Below are 16,819 nucleotides of genomic sequence, written 5' to 3' on the forward strand. Positions count from 1 at the left end.
TGATCAAAAGTCCAGTGCCTGATTCTGCCTCTTTGAGTTATTACCATGATTAAAAGCCATTATTTGTCCACTCCGGTGCAGGGGGGAGACCTGTTTGATGCCATCACACAGAGCGTGAAGTTCGGGGAGGTGGACTCGGCCAGCATGGTGAAGGACATGTGTAACGCCCTCTACTACCTCCACTCCCGTGCCATCGTCCACCGGGACCTCAAGCCGGAGAACCTGCTGGTAGGGAGTGCTGTAGTGCTGTACTTTATTCACTGATGTATTAGTATTCATGCTGAAACAGTGCCACACCTCAGTCAGAGACCAAACTCTTAACACTTTACAAACAGTCATGTACACAACAGGCTGTGTACTGGGTAGTGCCAGCTGATAGCTGTCTTCAGGTAGTGCCAGCTTAGAGCTGTCTTCAGGTAGTGCTGGCTGATAGCTGTCTTCAGGTAGTGCTGGCTGATAGCTGTCTTCAGGTAGTGCTGGCTGATAGCTGTCTTCAGGTAGTGCCGGCTTAGAGCTGTCTTCAGGTAGTGCCGGCTGATAGCTGTCTTCAGGTAGTGCTGGCTGAGACCTGTCTTCAGGTAGTGCTGGCTGATAGCTGTCTTCAGGTAGTGCTGGCTGAGACCTGTCTTCAGGTAGTGCTGGCTGATAGCTGTCTTCAGGTAGTGCTGGCTGATAGCTGTCTTCAGGTAGTGCTGGCTGAGACCTGTCTTCAGGTAGTGCTGGCTGATAGCTGTCTTCAGGTAGTGCCGGCTGATAGCTGTCTTCAGGTAGTGCCGGCTGATAGCTGTCTTCAGGTAGTGCTGGCTGATAGCTGTCTTCAGGTAGTGCTGGCTGATAGCTGTCTTCAGGTAGTGCTGGCTGAGACCTGTCTTCAGGTAGTGCCGGCTGATAGCTGTCTTCAGGTAGTGCTGGCTGATAGCTGTCTTCAGGTAATGCCAGCTGATAGCTGTCTTCAGGTAGTGCAGGCTGAGACCTGTCTTCAGGTAGTGCCGGCTTAGAGCTGTCTTCAGGTAGTGCCGGCTGATAGCTGTCTTCAGGTAGTGCCGGCTGATAGCTGTCTTCAGGTAGTGCTGGCTGATAGCTGTCTTCAGGTAGTGCCGGCTTAGAGCTGTCTTCAGGTAGTGCCGGCTGATAGCTGTCTTCAGGTAGTGCCGGCTGATAGCTGTCTTCAGGTAGTGCCGGCTTAGAGCTGTCTTCAGGTAGTGCCGGCTTAGAGCTGTCTTCAGGTAGTGCTGGCTGATACCTGTCTTCAGGTAGTGCTGGCTGATACCTGTCTTCAGGTAGTGCCAGCTGATAGCTGTCTTCAGGTAGTGCTGGCTGATAGCTGTCTTCAGGTAGTGCTGGCTGATAGCTGTCTTCAGGTAGTGCTGGCTGATAGCTGTCTTCAGGTAGTGCCGGCTTAGAGCTGTCTTCAGGTAGTGCTGGCTGATAGCTGTCTTCAGGTAATGCTGGCTTATAGCTGTCTTCAGGTAGTGCCGGCTTAGAGCTGTCTTCAGGTAGTGCCGGCTGATAGCTGTCTTCAGGTAATGCCAGCTGATAGCTGTCTTCAGGCAGTGCAGGCTGAGACCTGTCTTCAGGTAGTGCCGGCTTAGAGCTGTCTTCAGGTAGTGCCGGCTGATAGCTGTCTTCAGGTAATGCCAGCTGATAGCTGTCTTCAGGCAGTGCAGGCTGAGACCTGTCTTCAGGTAGTGCCGGCTTAGAGCTGTCTTCAGGTAGTGCCGGCTGATAGCTGTCTTCAGGTAGTGCCGGCTTAGAGCTGTCTTCAGGTAGTGCCGGCTGATAGCTGTCTTCAGGTAGTGCCGGCTTAGAGCTGTCTTCAGGTAGTGCCGGCTGATAGCTGTCTTCAGGTAGTGCCGGCTGAGAGCTGTCTTCAGGTAGTGCCGGCTGATAGCTGTCTTCAGGTAGTGCCGGCTGAGAGCTGTCTTCAGGTAGTGCTGGCTGATAGCTGTCTTCAGGTAGTGCTGGCTGATAGCTGTCTTCAGGTAGTGCTGGCTGAGACCTGTCTTCAGGTAGTGCTGGCTGAGACCTGTCTTCAGGTAGTGCTGGCTGAGAGCTGTCTTCAGGTAGTACTGGCTGAGAGCTGTCTTCAGGTAGTGCCGGCTGAGAGCTGTCTTCAGGTGATCATCATTTGTTTCCTGTGTCATTCAGTCAGGCTTCGATAGCTTGCACACACACACACACACACACACACACACACACACACATGCACACACACACATGCACACACACGTGCGCGCACACACACACACACACACACACACGCACACACACACACACTTACATTAGAGTTGATTTTGCAGCAGACTTTTGCAACTCTTTTATAGTTATAGGTTCTTTTACATGCATGCTGCACATGGGACCTCAGTTTATTGTCTCATCCAAATGACTAGCGGCCAGACCACCACTCAAGGTCTAGTGGAGGGGTAGAAAATTCTGGAATGTGTGGGATTCAGTCCTGTACTTTCAGATTCTCTTGCATCCTAGGCGGACGCATTACCAGTAAGACACTTCATCGTGGTAATGCATGCATGTGTACCAGGGTGGAACTCTCTTGCTGCTTCCTAGAATTGTTTGTATTGAAGGCTGTTGTGGTTTGTTATGAAGGCTTCTGTGTTTTGTGATGAAGGCTGTTGTATTTAGTATTGAAGGCTGTTGTGTTTTGTGATGAAGGCTGTTGTATTTTGTATTAAAGGCTGTTGTGTTTTGTGATGAAGGCTGTTGTGTTTTGTATTAAAGGCTGTTGTGTTTTGTGATGAAGGCTGTTGTGTTTTGTATTAAAGGCTGTTGTGTTTTGTGATGAAGGCTGTTGTGTTTTGTATTAAAGGCAAAGGCTGTTGTGTTTTGTATTAAAGGCTGTTGTGTTTTGTGATGAAGGCTGTTGTATTTAGTATTGAAGGCTGTTGTGTTTTGTGATGAAGGCTGTTGTATTTAGTATTGAAGGCTGTTGTGTTTTGTGATGAAGGCTGTTGTATTTAGTATTGAAGGCTGTTGTGTTTTGTGATGAAGGCTGTTGTGTTTTGTATTAAAGGCTGTTGTGTTTTGTGATGAAGGCTGTTGTATTTAGTATTGAAGGCTGTTGTGTTTTGTGATGAAGGCTGTTGTGTTTTGTATTAAAGGCTGTTGTGTTTTGTGATGAAGACTATTGTATTTAGTATTGAAGGCTGTTGTGTTTTGTGATGAAGGCTGTTGTATTTAGTATTGAAGGCTGTTGTGTTTTGTGATGAAGGCTGTTGTGTTTTGTATTAAAGGCAAAGGCTGTTGTGTTTTGTGATGAAGGCTGTTGTGTTTTGTTATGAAGGCTATTGTATTTAGTATTGAAGGCTGTTGTGTTTTGTGATGAAGGCTGTTGTATTTTGTATTAAAGGCTGTTGTGTTTTGTGATGAAGGCTGTTGTGTTTTGTATTAAAGGCAAAGGCTGTTGTGTTTTGTGATGAAGGCTGTTGTGTTTTGTAATGAAGGCTGTTGTGTTTTGTGATGAAGGCTGTTGTATTTTGTATTAAAGGCTGTTGTGTTTTGTGATGAAGGCTGTTGTGTTTTGTGATGAAGGCTGTTGTGTTTTGTGATGAAGGCTGTTGTGTTTTGTGATGAAGGCTGTTGTGTTTTGTGATGAAGGCTGTTGTGTTTTGTGATGAAGGCTATTATGTTTGTGATTAAAGCTGTTGTAATACTTGTATTTTGTGATGAAGGCTGTTGTGTTTTGTGATCAAGGCTGTTGTGTTTTGAGGCTGTTGTTTTTTGTGATCAAGGCTGTTGTGTTTTGTGATGAAGATTATTGTATTTTGTGATCTGTGTGTGTGTGTGTGTGTGTTGACAGATATACCAGAACAAGGACAGCACCATCACACTGTGTGTGTGTGTGTGTGTGTTGACAGGTACACCGGAACAAGGATGGCACCATCACACTGTGTGTGTGTGTGTGTGTTGACAGGTACACCGGAACAAGGACGGCACCATCACACTGTGTGTGTGTGTGTGTGTTGACAGGTACACCGGAACAAGGATGGCACCATCACACTTAAGCTTGCTGACTTTGGTCTGGCCATGGAGGTGAAGGAGAACATCTTCACTGTCTGCGGCACTCCAACCTATGTGGCTCCTGAAATTCTCACAGAAATCGGTAATTATCATTATCATCATCATCATCATCATAAATGCGTAGTACTTACATGATACAAACTCCCCATATAATGGGCTCATATATATATATATATATATATATATATATATATATATATATATTTACAACAGTATGTGAAGACATACAAGAGGAAAAAAAAAAATATATATATATACATCAAGATACTACTGCAAATTCCAAATATGAGCCATTACAAAAAGGCACAAAATATACTCTACACACACACACACACACACACACACACACACACACATAGTAAGCACCAAGCCACAAGCATACACACTCCATGGAGATTTCACTAGAGAGGGAAATAAAGAGGGGGTTGTGGGGGGCTAGGAGACAGATAACTAATTTATCATTGGACTATGTTGAACAGGTAGGTTTTTTGGGGTTTTTTCAAAGAGGACGGTCAGTGAGTGACAGAGATCCAGAGGACGGTCAGTGAGTGACAGAGATCCAGAGGACGGTCAGTGAGTGACAGAGATCCAGGAAGAGGATTCCTGACAGAATGTGCTTTAGCCAGGGTGCCTGTCTTTTGGAGATGATGACCCTGTGCAGTCAGCACTTTGGCAGTGTACTTCTGTGAGCTTTGTCAGGGCATAAGGAAGAGGAGTTCACATACACACTCACACTCACAAACACACACATGCATGCACACAAGTGCATTATGCACACTGATGATGTGCTGGTATTGATAGTGTATTGCTTGCAGGATTGCAGAACTGTTTCATTATTATGATTGTTGTACTTATTTCCGACAACAAAGCCAGTGCCCACATGTTTAAGTTTCATATATGGACCAGGATTTTTCCCCCTCCACTTGACCTTGAAGATTGGGTTGGGTGTTAGTCATTTGAATGAGACAATAAACCAATGTCCTGTGTGCACTATGCACTTGCAAACAAGAGAGTTGCCCCTGGCAGAATTCTGTAGAAATGTTCACTTTGATAGTAAACCAAATACTCTTGCAGTCAGAAACAAAAGGCTGCACTGTGGCAAAGTGCTCTCCCTTTAGAGAGCAGCCCAAATTTCACACAGAGAACTCTTTTGTCACAAAAAGTAATACAATACAATACAGTACAATACAATTCAAAACAATGCAAAACAATGCAATGCAATACAATGCAATGCAATACAATGAATGCAATGCAATACAATGAATTCATTATTATCATTCAACTTTAACATTTTCAACAGACATTTTTAGATATGACTGTGGTCGTCATTCAGTATAAACTTATCATTAATCTCAGCATGATAGAAGGTCATATCAAAATATGTTAATAATTTAGAATCAACTTATGATTGAACTTATAATTTTGACTGTCATGTTGGCATATAATAATGTCCATTAATCCATTCAGTGCCAAAGAATTTTGTATTATAAAAAAAAAAATTCTCTCCCCTTGCTAGAGTTTTGAGGAATTAGGGTTTTGGCGGGTTTGTTTTTTTTAATCTGGCATAAAAAATGTGGGAGATACTGAAGGAAAGTCAATGTGTTTTGTTAGGGAAAAACAATGAGGATTCTGAATCAGGGCTATTTTCCAAATCATTTTGATTTCAGATAACTATTCAGGCATTTCAAAGTGAAGATAATGTTTTTTGTGCAAAAAAAAAGGTTATATCCACCGACATAGAATGACATCCAAAATGAAAACAAACAGAATATAGCTAGGAATGGCATGCTTGTTGTCAGTTTATACATGCAAATGAACATAAAACAGATTACATTTTGTGATATGAACCACAGATACATAAGTGAATAACTGTCCACACAATGACAAACACAGGTTCCATCAACATAAAGCATGTCCCCAGAAACAGTGCAGTCAAGCTTTGTAACACCACAGAATGTGCCCTTACTGAGGGTGAAACTCTCTGATGACACTCACTCAGTCCCTGCTGCACGTGGGCCGACAGAAATCATCTGATGTGCATGTGCAGTTTGCTTCCTCTGCCTTCTGTCTTCTGATCAGTGACAAAAAGCATAAAAAAAATAAAAACATGTTTTTCCTGTCTTCTTCACTTTCAGCCCAGGGTTTCATGAAAATCATGGATAGTTGGTTGTTGTCAAAACCACAGCAGTCAGAGACAACAGTTCTCTGCCATCCATAGCCATGCCCCCTTCCATTCCTAGGACCTATCCTTTCTCCCTCGCCCCCACTCCCCACCCCTACCCCCACACCCACACCCCGAAAGTACACCATATACCTGCCCATGTCTCTGTCACTGTCATATGCTCAAAACTGATGTTTGCTATGACAGGTGAGATTGACCAGTCATCAAATACTGATGTCACTTTTGTCACTGTTGTTTTCATAATCTTCATGTTCAAATGGATCATCAGGCAAGAGAGATCCGTCTCTATCGTTTTACTTGTCCATAATCATTTGCACAGACTGCAAAGTTATGTGAATCCACTGACTGAGATGATGCTCTCTTCTAAGCAAAGCTTAACTCCTTTCTTACTTATTAGTCAAACCCCTTTCCAGGCTCTTTCATGTGGTGCAGTAAGCAAAGCATTAATGAGAAGAAAAGGGTCTTCCAGACCTATGCTTATCTAGACAGCGATTTTATCATATAGACACAGCAAACTAACCATTCAGATTATATTTAAGTTCACTGAACAAAACTCCAATGAAGGAAAAATAGAAATAGATGTGGGACGTCAATGAACGTCTTATAGGCACTGAAAAGGTTAATCACAATTAGTTAATCTTTGACTTTAATATTCTTGACAATGGTATTATACTGTAAGTATGTTCACTATTCAGAATGAATTGATTATTGAAGTTGACATTCACACAGCCATAGTAATATGTCACACTGTGTCCCAGGTTATGGTCTGGAAGTGGACATGTGGGCAGTAGGGGTGATCACCTACATTCTTCTCTGTGGGTTCCCTCCCTTCCGCAGTCCTGATCGCAACCAGACGGAACTGTTTGAGTTCATCAAGGCAGGAGAATATGAGTTTCTGTCCCCCTACTGGGACAATGTCTCTCATAGTAAGTCTGGGCTTTTGTTGTCTGTTTTCTTTTAAAATATTTTGAATGATGTATAGACAGTAATGAAACAGCTTTTGTATGTCTCAGCTTTTGTATGTCTCTGTATCGCTTTGTCTGTGTGTCTGTCTTTCGGTCTGTTTCTATCATCCGATCTCTGTCTCACCCTATCTCTCCCTGTCTGTCACACGCGCGCGTGCACACACACACACACACACACACACACACACACACTCACACAGATATTTGCTATCTTTTCTTTTTCCTCTCAGTTTCCAGTTGAAATTTTGTTCTGCCCCAGTATGTGCACCATTTCACTGGCTTTATTCACAGACCATTCACCGAGTCCCCCATACACAGTCAGACTAGACTTGTGATCATCTGCCACAGTCTTAGGGATGGCAGTCTGCAGGGACCTATGGTAAGAGTGACAGGAGGTCATACATCAGAGGAGACCCAGCACCGGTGCTGAGCCATGTTGTGGTATTCAGCACGTTGGTTACAGTCTGAACTTCTCAAACCTGCATTAACAAACAGTTGGGGCAGAATGTATTAGTTAAGGTGTACACATCAGCAAGTTTCTTGCATTATGATAGAATTTCAGAACCTCAGACTGAAACTGATGTAATGTGTATCACTTGATGAGTTTTTGTTTTCATAAGACACAGAATGTTATAAGGCACACATCAAAACGAAAGTGAAAAATGTCAAAATGATATGAGTATTAATGGGTTAATGGCTGTTGCTCTCAAGGCCATGTCTGCACCTTCAGTCGATGGCAAGGTTCTCACATCATCATTGGAACTCTCTTCACACAATGGTGACTGGCAAAGATCTGCCAGTTTTGTTATACAGCATCTTCTCCTTCAGACATATGTTGCATCCACAGACATCATAGGTGCAGTTTAACCCTCTAGCATTTGCATGTGTTACTGAGAAACTTTTCCTGGTATTCAGAACTTTTTATGCAGTTTTAAAGAAAATATGGTTCCTCAAGTACGCACAGCACCATAGACTTGCCATTCATTGCAGAGCGTTCATATTTCGTCAAAGCGTTCACAAGTTATTAGCTTTGTTCTGCACACTGAAATATGTGTTCTGCATAAATGTGTCATGCTGTCCCCTCTGTTGTCACCAATACAGGTGAAATCACCGTCACACCTTTTTTACCTCCAGAAATTGCTGAACACATGTTACCAGTTTCAATTGTTTGGGTTTTTTTTTTTAAGTTATATATTTCAAAATGTTCTTCATTAAAGTTAGTTATATATTTCAAAATGTTCTTCATTAAAGTTTGCTAGTCATGTGTTAAATAGTCTATATGGTAGTTCATTGTAGGTCTCCACATCATCCTCTTTTCAAATAATAATCTACAGAAGTACTGCATACAATATTTGATTACTGATTTATTTTCTGTCCTAATCCAGCTTCCGCCATCCCCCCTCTCACACACACCCTTCCAATAATATGTTTTTCTTTCTCCAGTCACTGACTCTCACCCACACCATTTTACATTTTGTACTCTATCTTTTCCACATTCTGTTCTCTGTCCCCTCCCCCTCACCCCCCTCCACCTCAGCCACCCCGTTTTCATTTGAATATTTCTTCCCCTGCCATTGATTTACAGAAGTGATGTTTTCTAATTGATAATAACAATCATCATCATCATCACATAATTTTTTTTTAAATGATAATACAAATAATGATAAGAAGAAGAAGAAGAAGAATGACATCATTTATTTTCAGTGTAATATCATCATCTAAGATGAACAGACTATAAATAAATAAACGAACGAAATGGTGACATCATGCAGTTAGTGTACAACTACCCCCTAACTCATGCAGCATACATTTGTGAGTCAGAAATATGAGTGCTGTCCTACCTGAACATGTTCCACACCAAGCCACCATCATGATAATCCAATTGAATATGTAAACTCGTCACAAAATTAGTGTCATCAAGTGTATCTTTTTTGAGTGGAAAGTACTCAGACACACTGAATAAAACACTGACTGTAGCACACAATGTACACTATTTACAAATATACATACACGCTACTATTTACATGAACACTGGGTGCCTCTTTTGCCAGTAGTCAGATAGATGATTGTCACAGTGCAGGTGTCAAAGCCCAGTGTCATGGCTGTGTCACCTGTTACCCAACTGTGTCACTGTTTCACATATTTGTTGGTTTCGTTCACTGCACTTTGAAAAAATATTCAGCGCATAAAAAATATAATTTATAATAATCCAATGGCTTTTCGTTCAGCAGAAGAGTATTTTGGCAGTGCACGTTCCTTCACCGGTGTTGGTGCTGCTGAGCTTCGCTACGTGGTCTGCAATGATGCCAGTGAATTTTATCTTCAGGATGACTTTCTGCTTCACTGTCTTCTCCTATTTGTCTCCATCTTCTTTACATCTATTTCACAATCAGATGCATTTTTTCTTCTCTTTCAAACTCCTTCAGTTGACACACAGTGGCCTCAACTTCTTCCTTCATGTAATCTTCCCTCATTTCATTTTCGATACTGGCCACCATTTTCAGCTCTGAGAAAGCGTGTGAATGAAACGGCAAGATGAGGGCCAGATTCCACTGGATGGGGGTCTGTGTAGTGCCAAAAGTAGCACCATTCTTCCATTGCTTTATCCTGACTTTCACGGCAGTCATTAGTCATGGTGTATGTACAAAGCAGTGGTCAGTGTGTGATGGACATTCCCCATCATCACTGTCTCCCAGGCAGCGGGCTGCAGCAGGATCAGATGTCAGAGGGACAAAGCAGCAGGATCAAATGTCAGAGGGTTAAAGCAGCAGGATCAGATGTCAGAGGGTTAAAGCAGCAGGATCAGATGTCAGAGGGACAAAGCAGCAGGATCAGATGTCAGAGGGACAAAGCAGCAGGATCAAATGTCAGAGGGTTAAAGCAGCAGGATCAAATGTCAGAGGGTTAAAGCAGCAGGATCAGATGTCAGAGGGTTAAAGCAGCAGGATCAAATGTCAGAGGGTTAAAGCAGCAGGATCAAATGTCAGAGGGTTAACGCAGCAGGATCAAATGTCAGAGGGTTAAAGCAGCAGGATCAAATGTCAGAGGGTTAAAGCAGCAGGGTCAAATGTCAGAGGGTTAAAGCAGCAGGATCAAATGTCAGAGGGTTAACGCAGCAGGATCAAATGTCAGAGGGTTAAAGCAGCAGGGTCAAATGTCAGAGGGTTAAAGCAGCAGGATCAAATGTCAGAGGGTTAAAGCAGCAGGATCAAATGTCAGAGGGTTAAAGCAGCAGGGTCAAATGTCAGAGGGTTAAAGCAGCAGGATCAAATGTCAGAGGGTTAAAGCAGCAGGGTCAAATGTCAGAGGGTTAAAGCAGCAGGATCAAATGTCAGAGGGTTAAAGCAGCAGGGTCAAATGTCAGAGGGTTAAAGCAGCAGGATCAGATGTCAGAGGGACAAAGCAGCAGGATCAAATGTCAGAGGGTTAAAGCAGCAGGATCAAATGTCAGAGGGTTAAAGCAGCAGGGTCAAATGTCAGAGGGTTAAAGCAGCAGGATCAAATGTCAGAGGGTTAACGCAGCAGGGTCAAATGTCAGAGGGTTAAAGCAGCAGGGTCAAATGTCAGAGGGTTAAAGCAGCAGGATCAGATGTCAGAGGGACAAAGCAGCAGGATCAAATGTCAGAGGGTTAAAGCAGCAGGATCAAATGTCAGAGGGTTAAAGCAGCAGGATCAAATGTCAGAGGGTTAAAGCAGCAGGGTCAAATGTCAGAGGGTTAAAGCAGCAGGATCAGATGTCAGAGGGACAAAGCAGCAGGATCAAATGTCAGAGGGTTAAAGCAGCAGGATCAAATGTCAGAGGGTTAAAGCAGCAGGATCAGATGTCAGAGGGTTAAAGCAGCAGGGTCAAATGTCAGAGGGTTAAAGCAGCAGGATCAAATGTCAGAGGGTTAAAGCAGCAGGATCAAATGTCAGAGGGTTAAAGCAGCAGGGTCAAATGTCAGAGGGTTAAAGCAGCAGGATCAAATGTCAGAGGGTTAACGCAGCAGGATCAAATGTCAGAGGGTTAAAGCAGCAGGGTCAAATGTCAGAGGGTTAAAGCAGCAGGATCAAATGTCAGAGGGTTAAAGCAGCAGGGTCAAATGTCAGAGGGTTAAAGCAGCAGGATCAGATGTCAGAGGGACAAAGCAGCAGGATCAAATGTCAGAGGGTTAAAGCAGCAGGATCAGATGTCAGAGGGTTAAAGCAGCAGGATCAAATGTCAGAGGGTTAAAGCAGCAGGATCAAATGTCAGAGGGTTAAAGCAGCAGGATCAAATGTCAGAGGGTTAAAGCAGCAGGGTCAAATGTCAGAGGGTTAAAGCAGCAGGGTCAAATGTCAGAGGGTTAAAGCAGCAGGATCAGATGTCAGAGGGTTAAAGCAGCAGGGTCAAATGTCAGAGGGTTAAAGCAGCAGGGTCAAATGTCAGAGGGTTAACGCAGCAGGATCAAATGTCAGAGGGTTAAAGCAGCAGGATCAAATGTCAGAGGGTTAAAGCAGCAGGATCAAATGTCAGAGGGTTAAAGCAGCAGGATCAAATGTCAGAGGGTTAAAGCAGCAGCTCACAGAACTGTCCATCATTTTCACAGCCACAGGTGTTGTGTTTCAGGATTTGGAAGACAACCTTGATATGATTGGAAGACAACCTTGATATGATTGGAAGACAACCTTGATATGATTAAAATTCTGATTCAGACAGCATTTCAACAGACTTTAACCATACATAGTAAGGTGCACCATAATTTCAGGCACATGGATCAAAGGATTACCTTAGAGTCTTTTCTTCTTCTTCTTCTGATATATGTATGGGTTGCAACTTCCATGTTCACTTGTATGTACAAGCGACTATTTTTACCCTGCCATGTAATAATAATGATACTTAATGATGATTACACCTAATCTTGAAAATAAGCCCTAGGCGTTCACAAATAAAAAAAAAAATTTTTTAAACATGTAAATATCATGAAGGAATAATTTAACACAAGGTACAAAACATTAAATTATTACACACACACACACACACTCACATACACAGGCACACATAAGCACGCACACACGTACACACACAAGTCATAGAACACTATCATAAGTAGTACACAATCAAAAATACAATCTACAAATTCTGAAACTCACAAACTCACTCACTGATAGCCATTTTAGTTCATGCTGGAAAGGGATAAGCTGTTGAGAATTATTCAGGAGGGGGAAAGGTGGGTCTTACGACTGGATTTGAAAGACTGCAGCAAAGATGAGTAATGGAGAGGCTGAGGAAGTTGATTCCCAAGAATAGGGGCTTGGTATGAAAGACTGTGTTGGCCATACATTTTGGCTCGAACATGGGGGATCCTAAGCAGGTGAGTGTCAGAAGAAGAGCAGCGATGGCATGAGGGTATGTAGGGATGGATGAGATCAGAAAGATACTGTGGACCAGTAGCCTCAACAGACTTGAAACACAGAGAGACGACTTTGTAAATAATTCTTTCTTGTATTGGGAGCCAGTGTAAAGCATGAAGGAGAGGGGAGACGTGATCAGATTTAGAGGAACGAAAGACAAGACGATCAGCATGGTTCTGGACTTTCTGAAATCATACTCTGTTTTCAGGGGTGTGAATGATGGGTAACTTCTTGTTTCCATAACCCACTGAAAGCTGACATGGATTACATGATCTTCAAGGTGTGTATTTTGTCTTTTGCATGTGTATACACATGGATTACATGATCTTCAAGGTGTGTATTTTGTCTTTTGCATGTGTATACACATGGATTACATGATCTTCAAGGTGTGTATTTTATCTTTTGCATGTGTATACACATGGATTACATGATCTTCAAGGTGTGTATTTTGTCTTTTGCATGTGTATACACATGGATTACATGATCTTCAAGGTGTGTATTTTGTCTTTTGCATGTGTATACACATGGATTACATGATCTTCAAGGTGTGTATTTTGTCTTTTGCATGTGTATACACATGGATTACATGATCTTCAAGGTGTGTATTTTATATTTTGCATGTGTATACACATGGATTACATGATCTTCAAGGTGTGTATTTTATCTTTTGCATGTGTATACACATGGATTACATGATCTTCAAGGTGTGTATTTTATCTTTTGCATGTGTATACACATGGATTACATGATCTTCAAGGTGTGTATTTTATCTTTTGCATGTGTATACACATGGATTACATGATCTTCAAGGTGTGTATTTTATCTTTTGCATGTGTATACACATGGATTACATGATCTTCAAGGTGTGTATTTTATCTTTTGCATGTGTATACACATGGATTACATGATCTTCAAGGTGTGTATTTTATCTTTTGCATGTGTATACACATGAAGGGGATCCAATCACTAGCAGGTCTGCACATATATTGACCTGGGAGATTGAAAAAATCTCCACCTGTATACCACCAGGTGCTAAATTGAAACTTTACCTTTTTTTTAAACCTAGTGTTTCCAGGTACCAAAGATCTGATTTTCACCTTTTTTACCTTTCTGTTTCCAGGCGCCAAAGATCTGATTTTCACCTTTTTTTACCTTTCTGTTTCCAGGTGCCAAAGATCTGATTTTCACCTTTTTTTACCTTTCTGTTTCCAGGTGCCAAAGATCTGATTTTCACCTTTTTTTACCTTTCTGTTTCCAGGTGCCAAAGATCTGATTTTCACCTTTTTTACCTTTCTGTTTCCAGGTGCCAAAGATCTGATTCGCCGCCTGTTGGTGGTGGAGAAGCGGGGGCGCTACACGGCCATCGATGTGCTCAGTCACCCATGGGTGGTGTGTGGGGGCAACACCAGTCAGCCACTCCCTGGAATCCCCAGCATCACTGCCTACTGCACAGAGGTGAAGAGGGACCTGGAGCTGCAAGCCCAGCATAACTACCACAGCTACCAGAAACTGAAAGAGAAGAAACTCAAGGAAGAGTAGTTCTCTCTACCACAGCTACCAGAAACTGGAAGAGAAGAAACTCAAGGAAGAGTAGTTCTCTCTACCACAGCTACCAGAAACTGGAAGAGAAGAAACTCAAGGAAGAGTAGTTCTCTCTACCACAGCTACCAGAAACTGGAAGAGAAGAAACTCAAGGAAGAGTAGTTCTCTCTACCACAGCTACCAGAAACTGGAAGAGAAGAAAACTCATGGAAAAGTAGTTACCTCCCCCTGTATCAGTGGAGGGCAAACAATGCCATCCATGACTGCAAGATACAGAACTTAAATTATGTGAGATATTCCACAAAAGGAAAGTGTTCAGTATGAAATATTGTTTGCAAAATATGCTGAGAGTGTAAAAAATGCATGGCATTCTAGAAAACTAAAATAAAATTTTGGTTCTAAACTCTTGCTGTTTGTTGCACTAAAAGCAAAACAAAACTGAAGCTGTGAATGACAAATTTTTCTGGTTAAAGAATTTCAAAACCAATTAAAGGTTCTGTGTATAGTAGACTTGGATACATGACTGGTGAAAGACAGCAAGAATTTAGCTGAAGGGTAAGGAACAGTAGAATATGGTCACATGTGAGTTTTTTCCACCCTTCAGTTCCAGGTTTGTACTCACCCTACCTACCCTGTGCTCAAGCTCTGTGAGGCCAGTGTGGCCGTGAGCACTGCTCAGGCAGCAAATGCTGAGTCATCAAACTGCTTTTTTCACCTTTCACCTGAGTGTAAACAATTTGGGAAGGGACATGGCTTTTGATAAATTTCCAGGTAACTCACTGACAATGTTTGGATACACTTCAAGCATTTTCAAGCACTTTCTTTTGCAAGTCATATTTATGGATCATAACAGGAAAGTTGTGTTCCACAACTTGTAAAGTACTGGACACGCTGTTCCAAGATATATATGCAGTTCTTTATATATCCTGACAATACTGCATAGAAAGATAGTTTTGAACATGTACAGGTGAGGCAGTGCGTAAGGGATCAACATTAACTGTCGTTATTTGAGTTTGTAAACGATCTAAACATATTCATTGAAACCTTGCAAGCAAGGAAGTTTGCACAAGCAGTCATCCCTGCAGTGCTGAAAGGGTTAAGGGGGTGTGGTTAGAGGTGTGGACTGGGTCATCTGTACACTCAGGACCCACAGACAGAGCATGGCCCTTCATTAGGAAACCGGAAACATAACTATTGTCTGTGTAGCATACAGGATTCTGTATTGGCATTTCGGCAGTTAATTTTGTTCTTTATTTTTACTTTGTTTCAGTATTAAGATATGTACTTTGGTTTGACAGCCCTTGGACTCTGGCTTTAATTTTTTCAGTCAGACAAACTTTCGTTAACCCCATGCAGAACGAAGATAAAGCTGTGTTGCCTTTCAAACAGATTTTTCCTGTCTCCCTTCATTCCTGATGGGCTGCAGTGGTCACTGAATAGCAGACACAGCTTCCACCATTTTTATTCCTTCACCATGTTCACTGCACTTTCCACTCCTTGTTTCTGAGCAACAGTCCTCTGGTGTTGTTCATGACTGAGCCAGACACAGACATGGGAACAGTTTTCTGACACCCACACAGCCTCCTTGCTGTGGCAGCATTCAGACAGTGCACAAAGAGTAACCCTTCTCTTTTTTTTTTTTTTTTTTTTTTGCTGTCCCATTATCTGCACTGTTTCAGTGTTATTATTCCCACAGTGCTCATTGAGTCCCCCATACATGGCCACACCCATGTTCATGTGTTGCAGTCTCAGTGCTGGCAGTCCACAGGGAACTATCCATGTTAGGTGAGCAGGAGGCCACACACCACAGGATTCTGTTACCTTTTGTTTCTGTCCTAATCAAACCTTTTTCTTTCAAAGTACCTTTTCATTTTCATTGCTTGGTTTGTGTTGGCTGAAAAAGACTGTGACCTGGAGTTCACTGCTGGTGACAAATGACGGGGAGAGATGTTACTGGAGAGTCATTTTTCTTGCCCTCAGCAGGCTCCAGAGACATTGTCCTCTCACTTTCCAGCACCTCTCCAAATTCTTGCCTTCAGGTTGTGAGGTGAATGCCTCCACCTATGAGTGCCACATTTGGTGAGGTGGACATCGCTGACAGCTGTTCCTTGATTCTTCCAGTTCTGTTCATGAGACATGACCTTTGAGGCGGCAGGCATTGTTGTGGTGAGCCAACAGTAGGCCATGCCATGAGTGAGATGAGCTCAGTGGGTTGAGGAACAGCATGCCATGAGTGAGGTGAGCTCAGTGGGTTGAGGAACAGCATGCCATGAGTGAGGTGAGCTCAGTGGGTTGAGGAACAGCATGCCATGAGTGAGGTGAACTCAGTGGGTTGAGGAACAACATGCCATGAGTGAGGTGAGCTCAATGGGTTGAGGAACAGCATGCCATGAGTGAGGTGTGCTCAGTGGGTTGAGGAACAACATGCCATGAGTGAGGTGAGCTCAATGAGTTGAGGAACAACATGCCATGAGTGAGGTGAACTCAGTGGGTTGAGGAACAACATGCCATGAGTGAGGTGAACTCAGTGGGTTGAGGAATGGCATGCCATGAGTGAGGTGAACTCAGTGGGTTGAGGAACAGCATGCCATGAGTGAGGTGAGCTCAGTGGGTTGAGGAACAGCATGCCATGAGTGAGGTGAGCTCAGTGGGTTGAGGAACAGCATGCCATGAGCAAGGTGAGCTCAAAGGGTTGAGGAATGGCATGCCATGAGTGAGGTGA

The 16,819-nt window shown here is 42.8% G+C and overlaps 1 protein-coding gene across 1 annotated transcript in view; it reads left to right on the forward strand.

Annotated features, from left to right (window-relative positions):
• The window catches only part of LOC143290151 (serine/threonine-protein kinase DCLK3-like), a 57,181-nt gene extending 40,723 nt beyond the window's left edge, over positions 1–16,458 (forward strand). Inside the window, exons 5-8 of the mRNA XM_076599453.1 lie at positions 82–228; positions 3,985–4,117; positions 6,976–7,143; positions 13,859–16,458. Coding sequence (XP_076455568.1) covers positions 82–228; positions 3,985–4,117; positions 6,976–7,143; positions 13,859–14,094 — 684 coding nt within the window. The 3' untranslated portion in view covers positions 14,095–16,458. The remainder of the gene's footprint in view (positions 1–81; positions 229–3,984; positions 4,118–6,975; positions 7,144–13,858) is intronic.
• The last annotated feature ends 361 nt before the right edge of the window (positions 16,459–16,819 follow it).

The sequence above is a fragment of the Babylonia areolata genome, chromosome 15 (genome assembly GCF_041734735.1).
Source record: "Babylonia areolata isolate BAREFJ2019XMU chromosome 15, ASM4173473v1, whole genome shotgun sequence".
Lineage (NCBI taxonomy): Eukaryota > Metazoa > Mollusca > Gastropoda > Neogastropoda > Buccinidae > Babylonia > Babylonia areolata.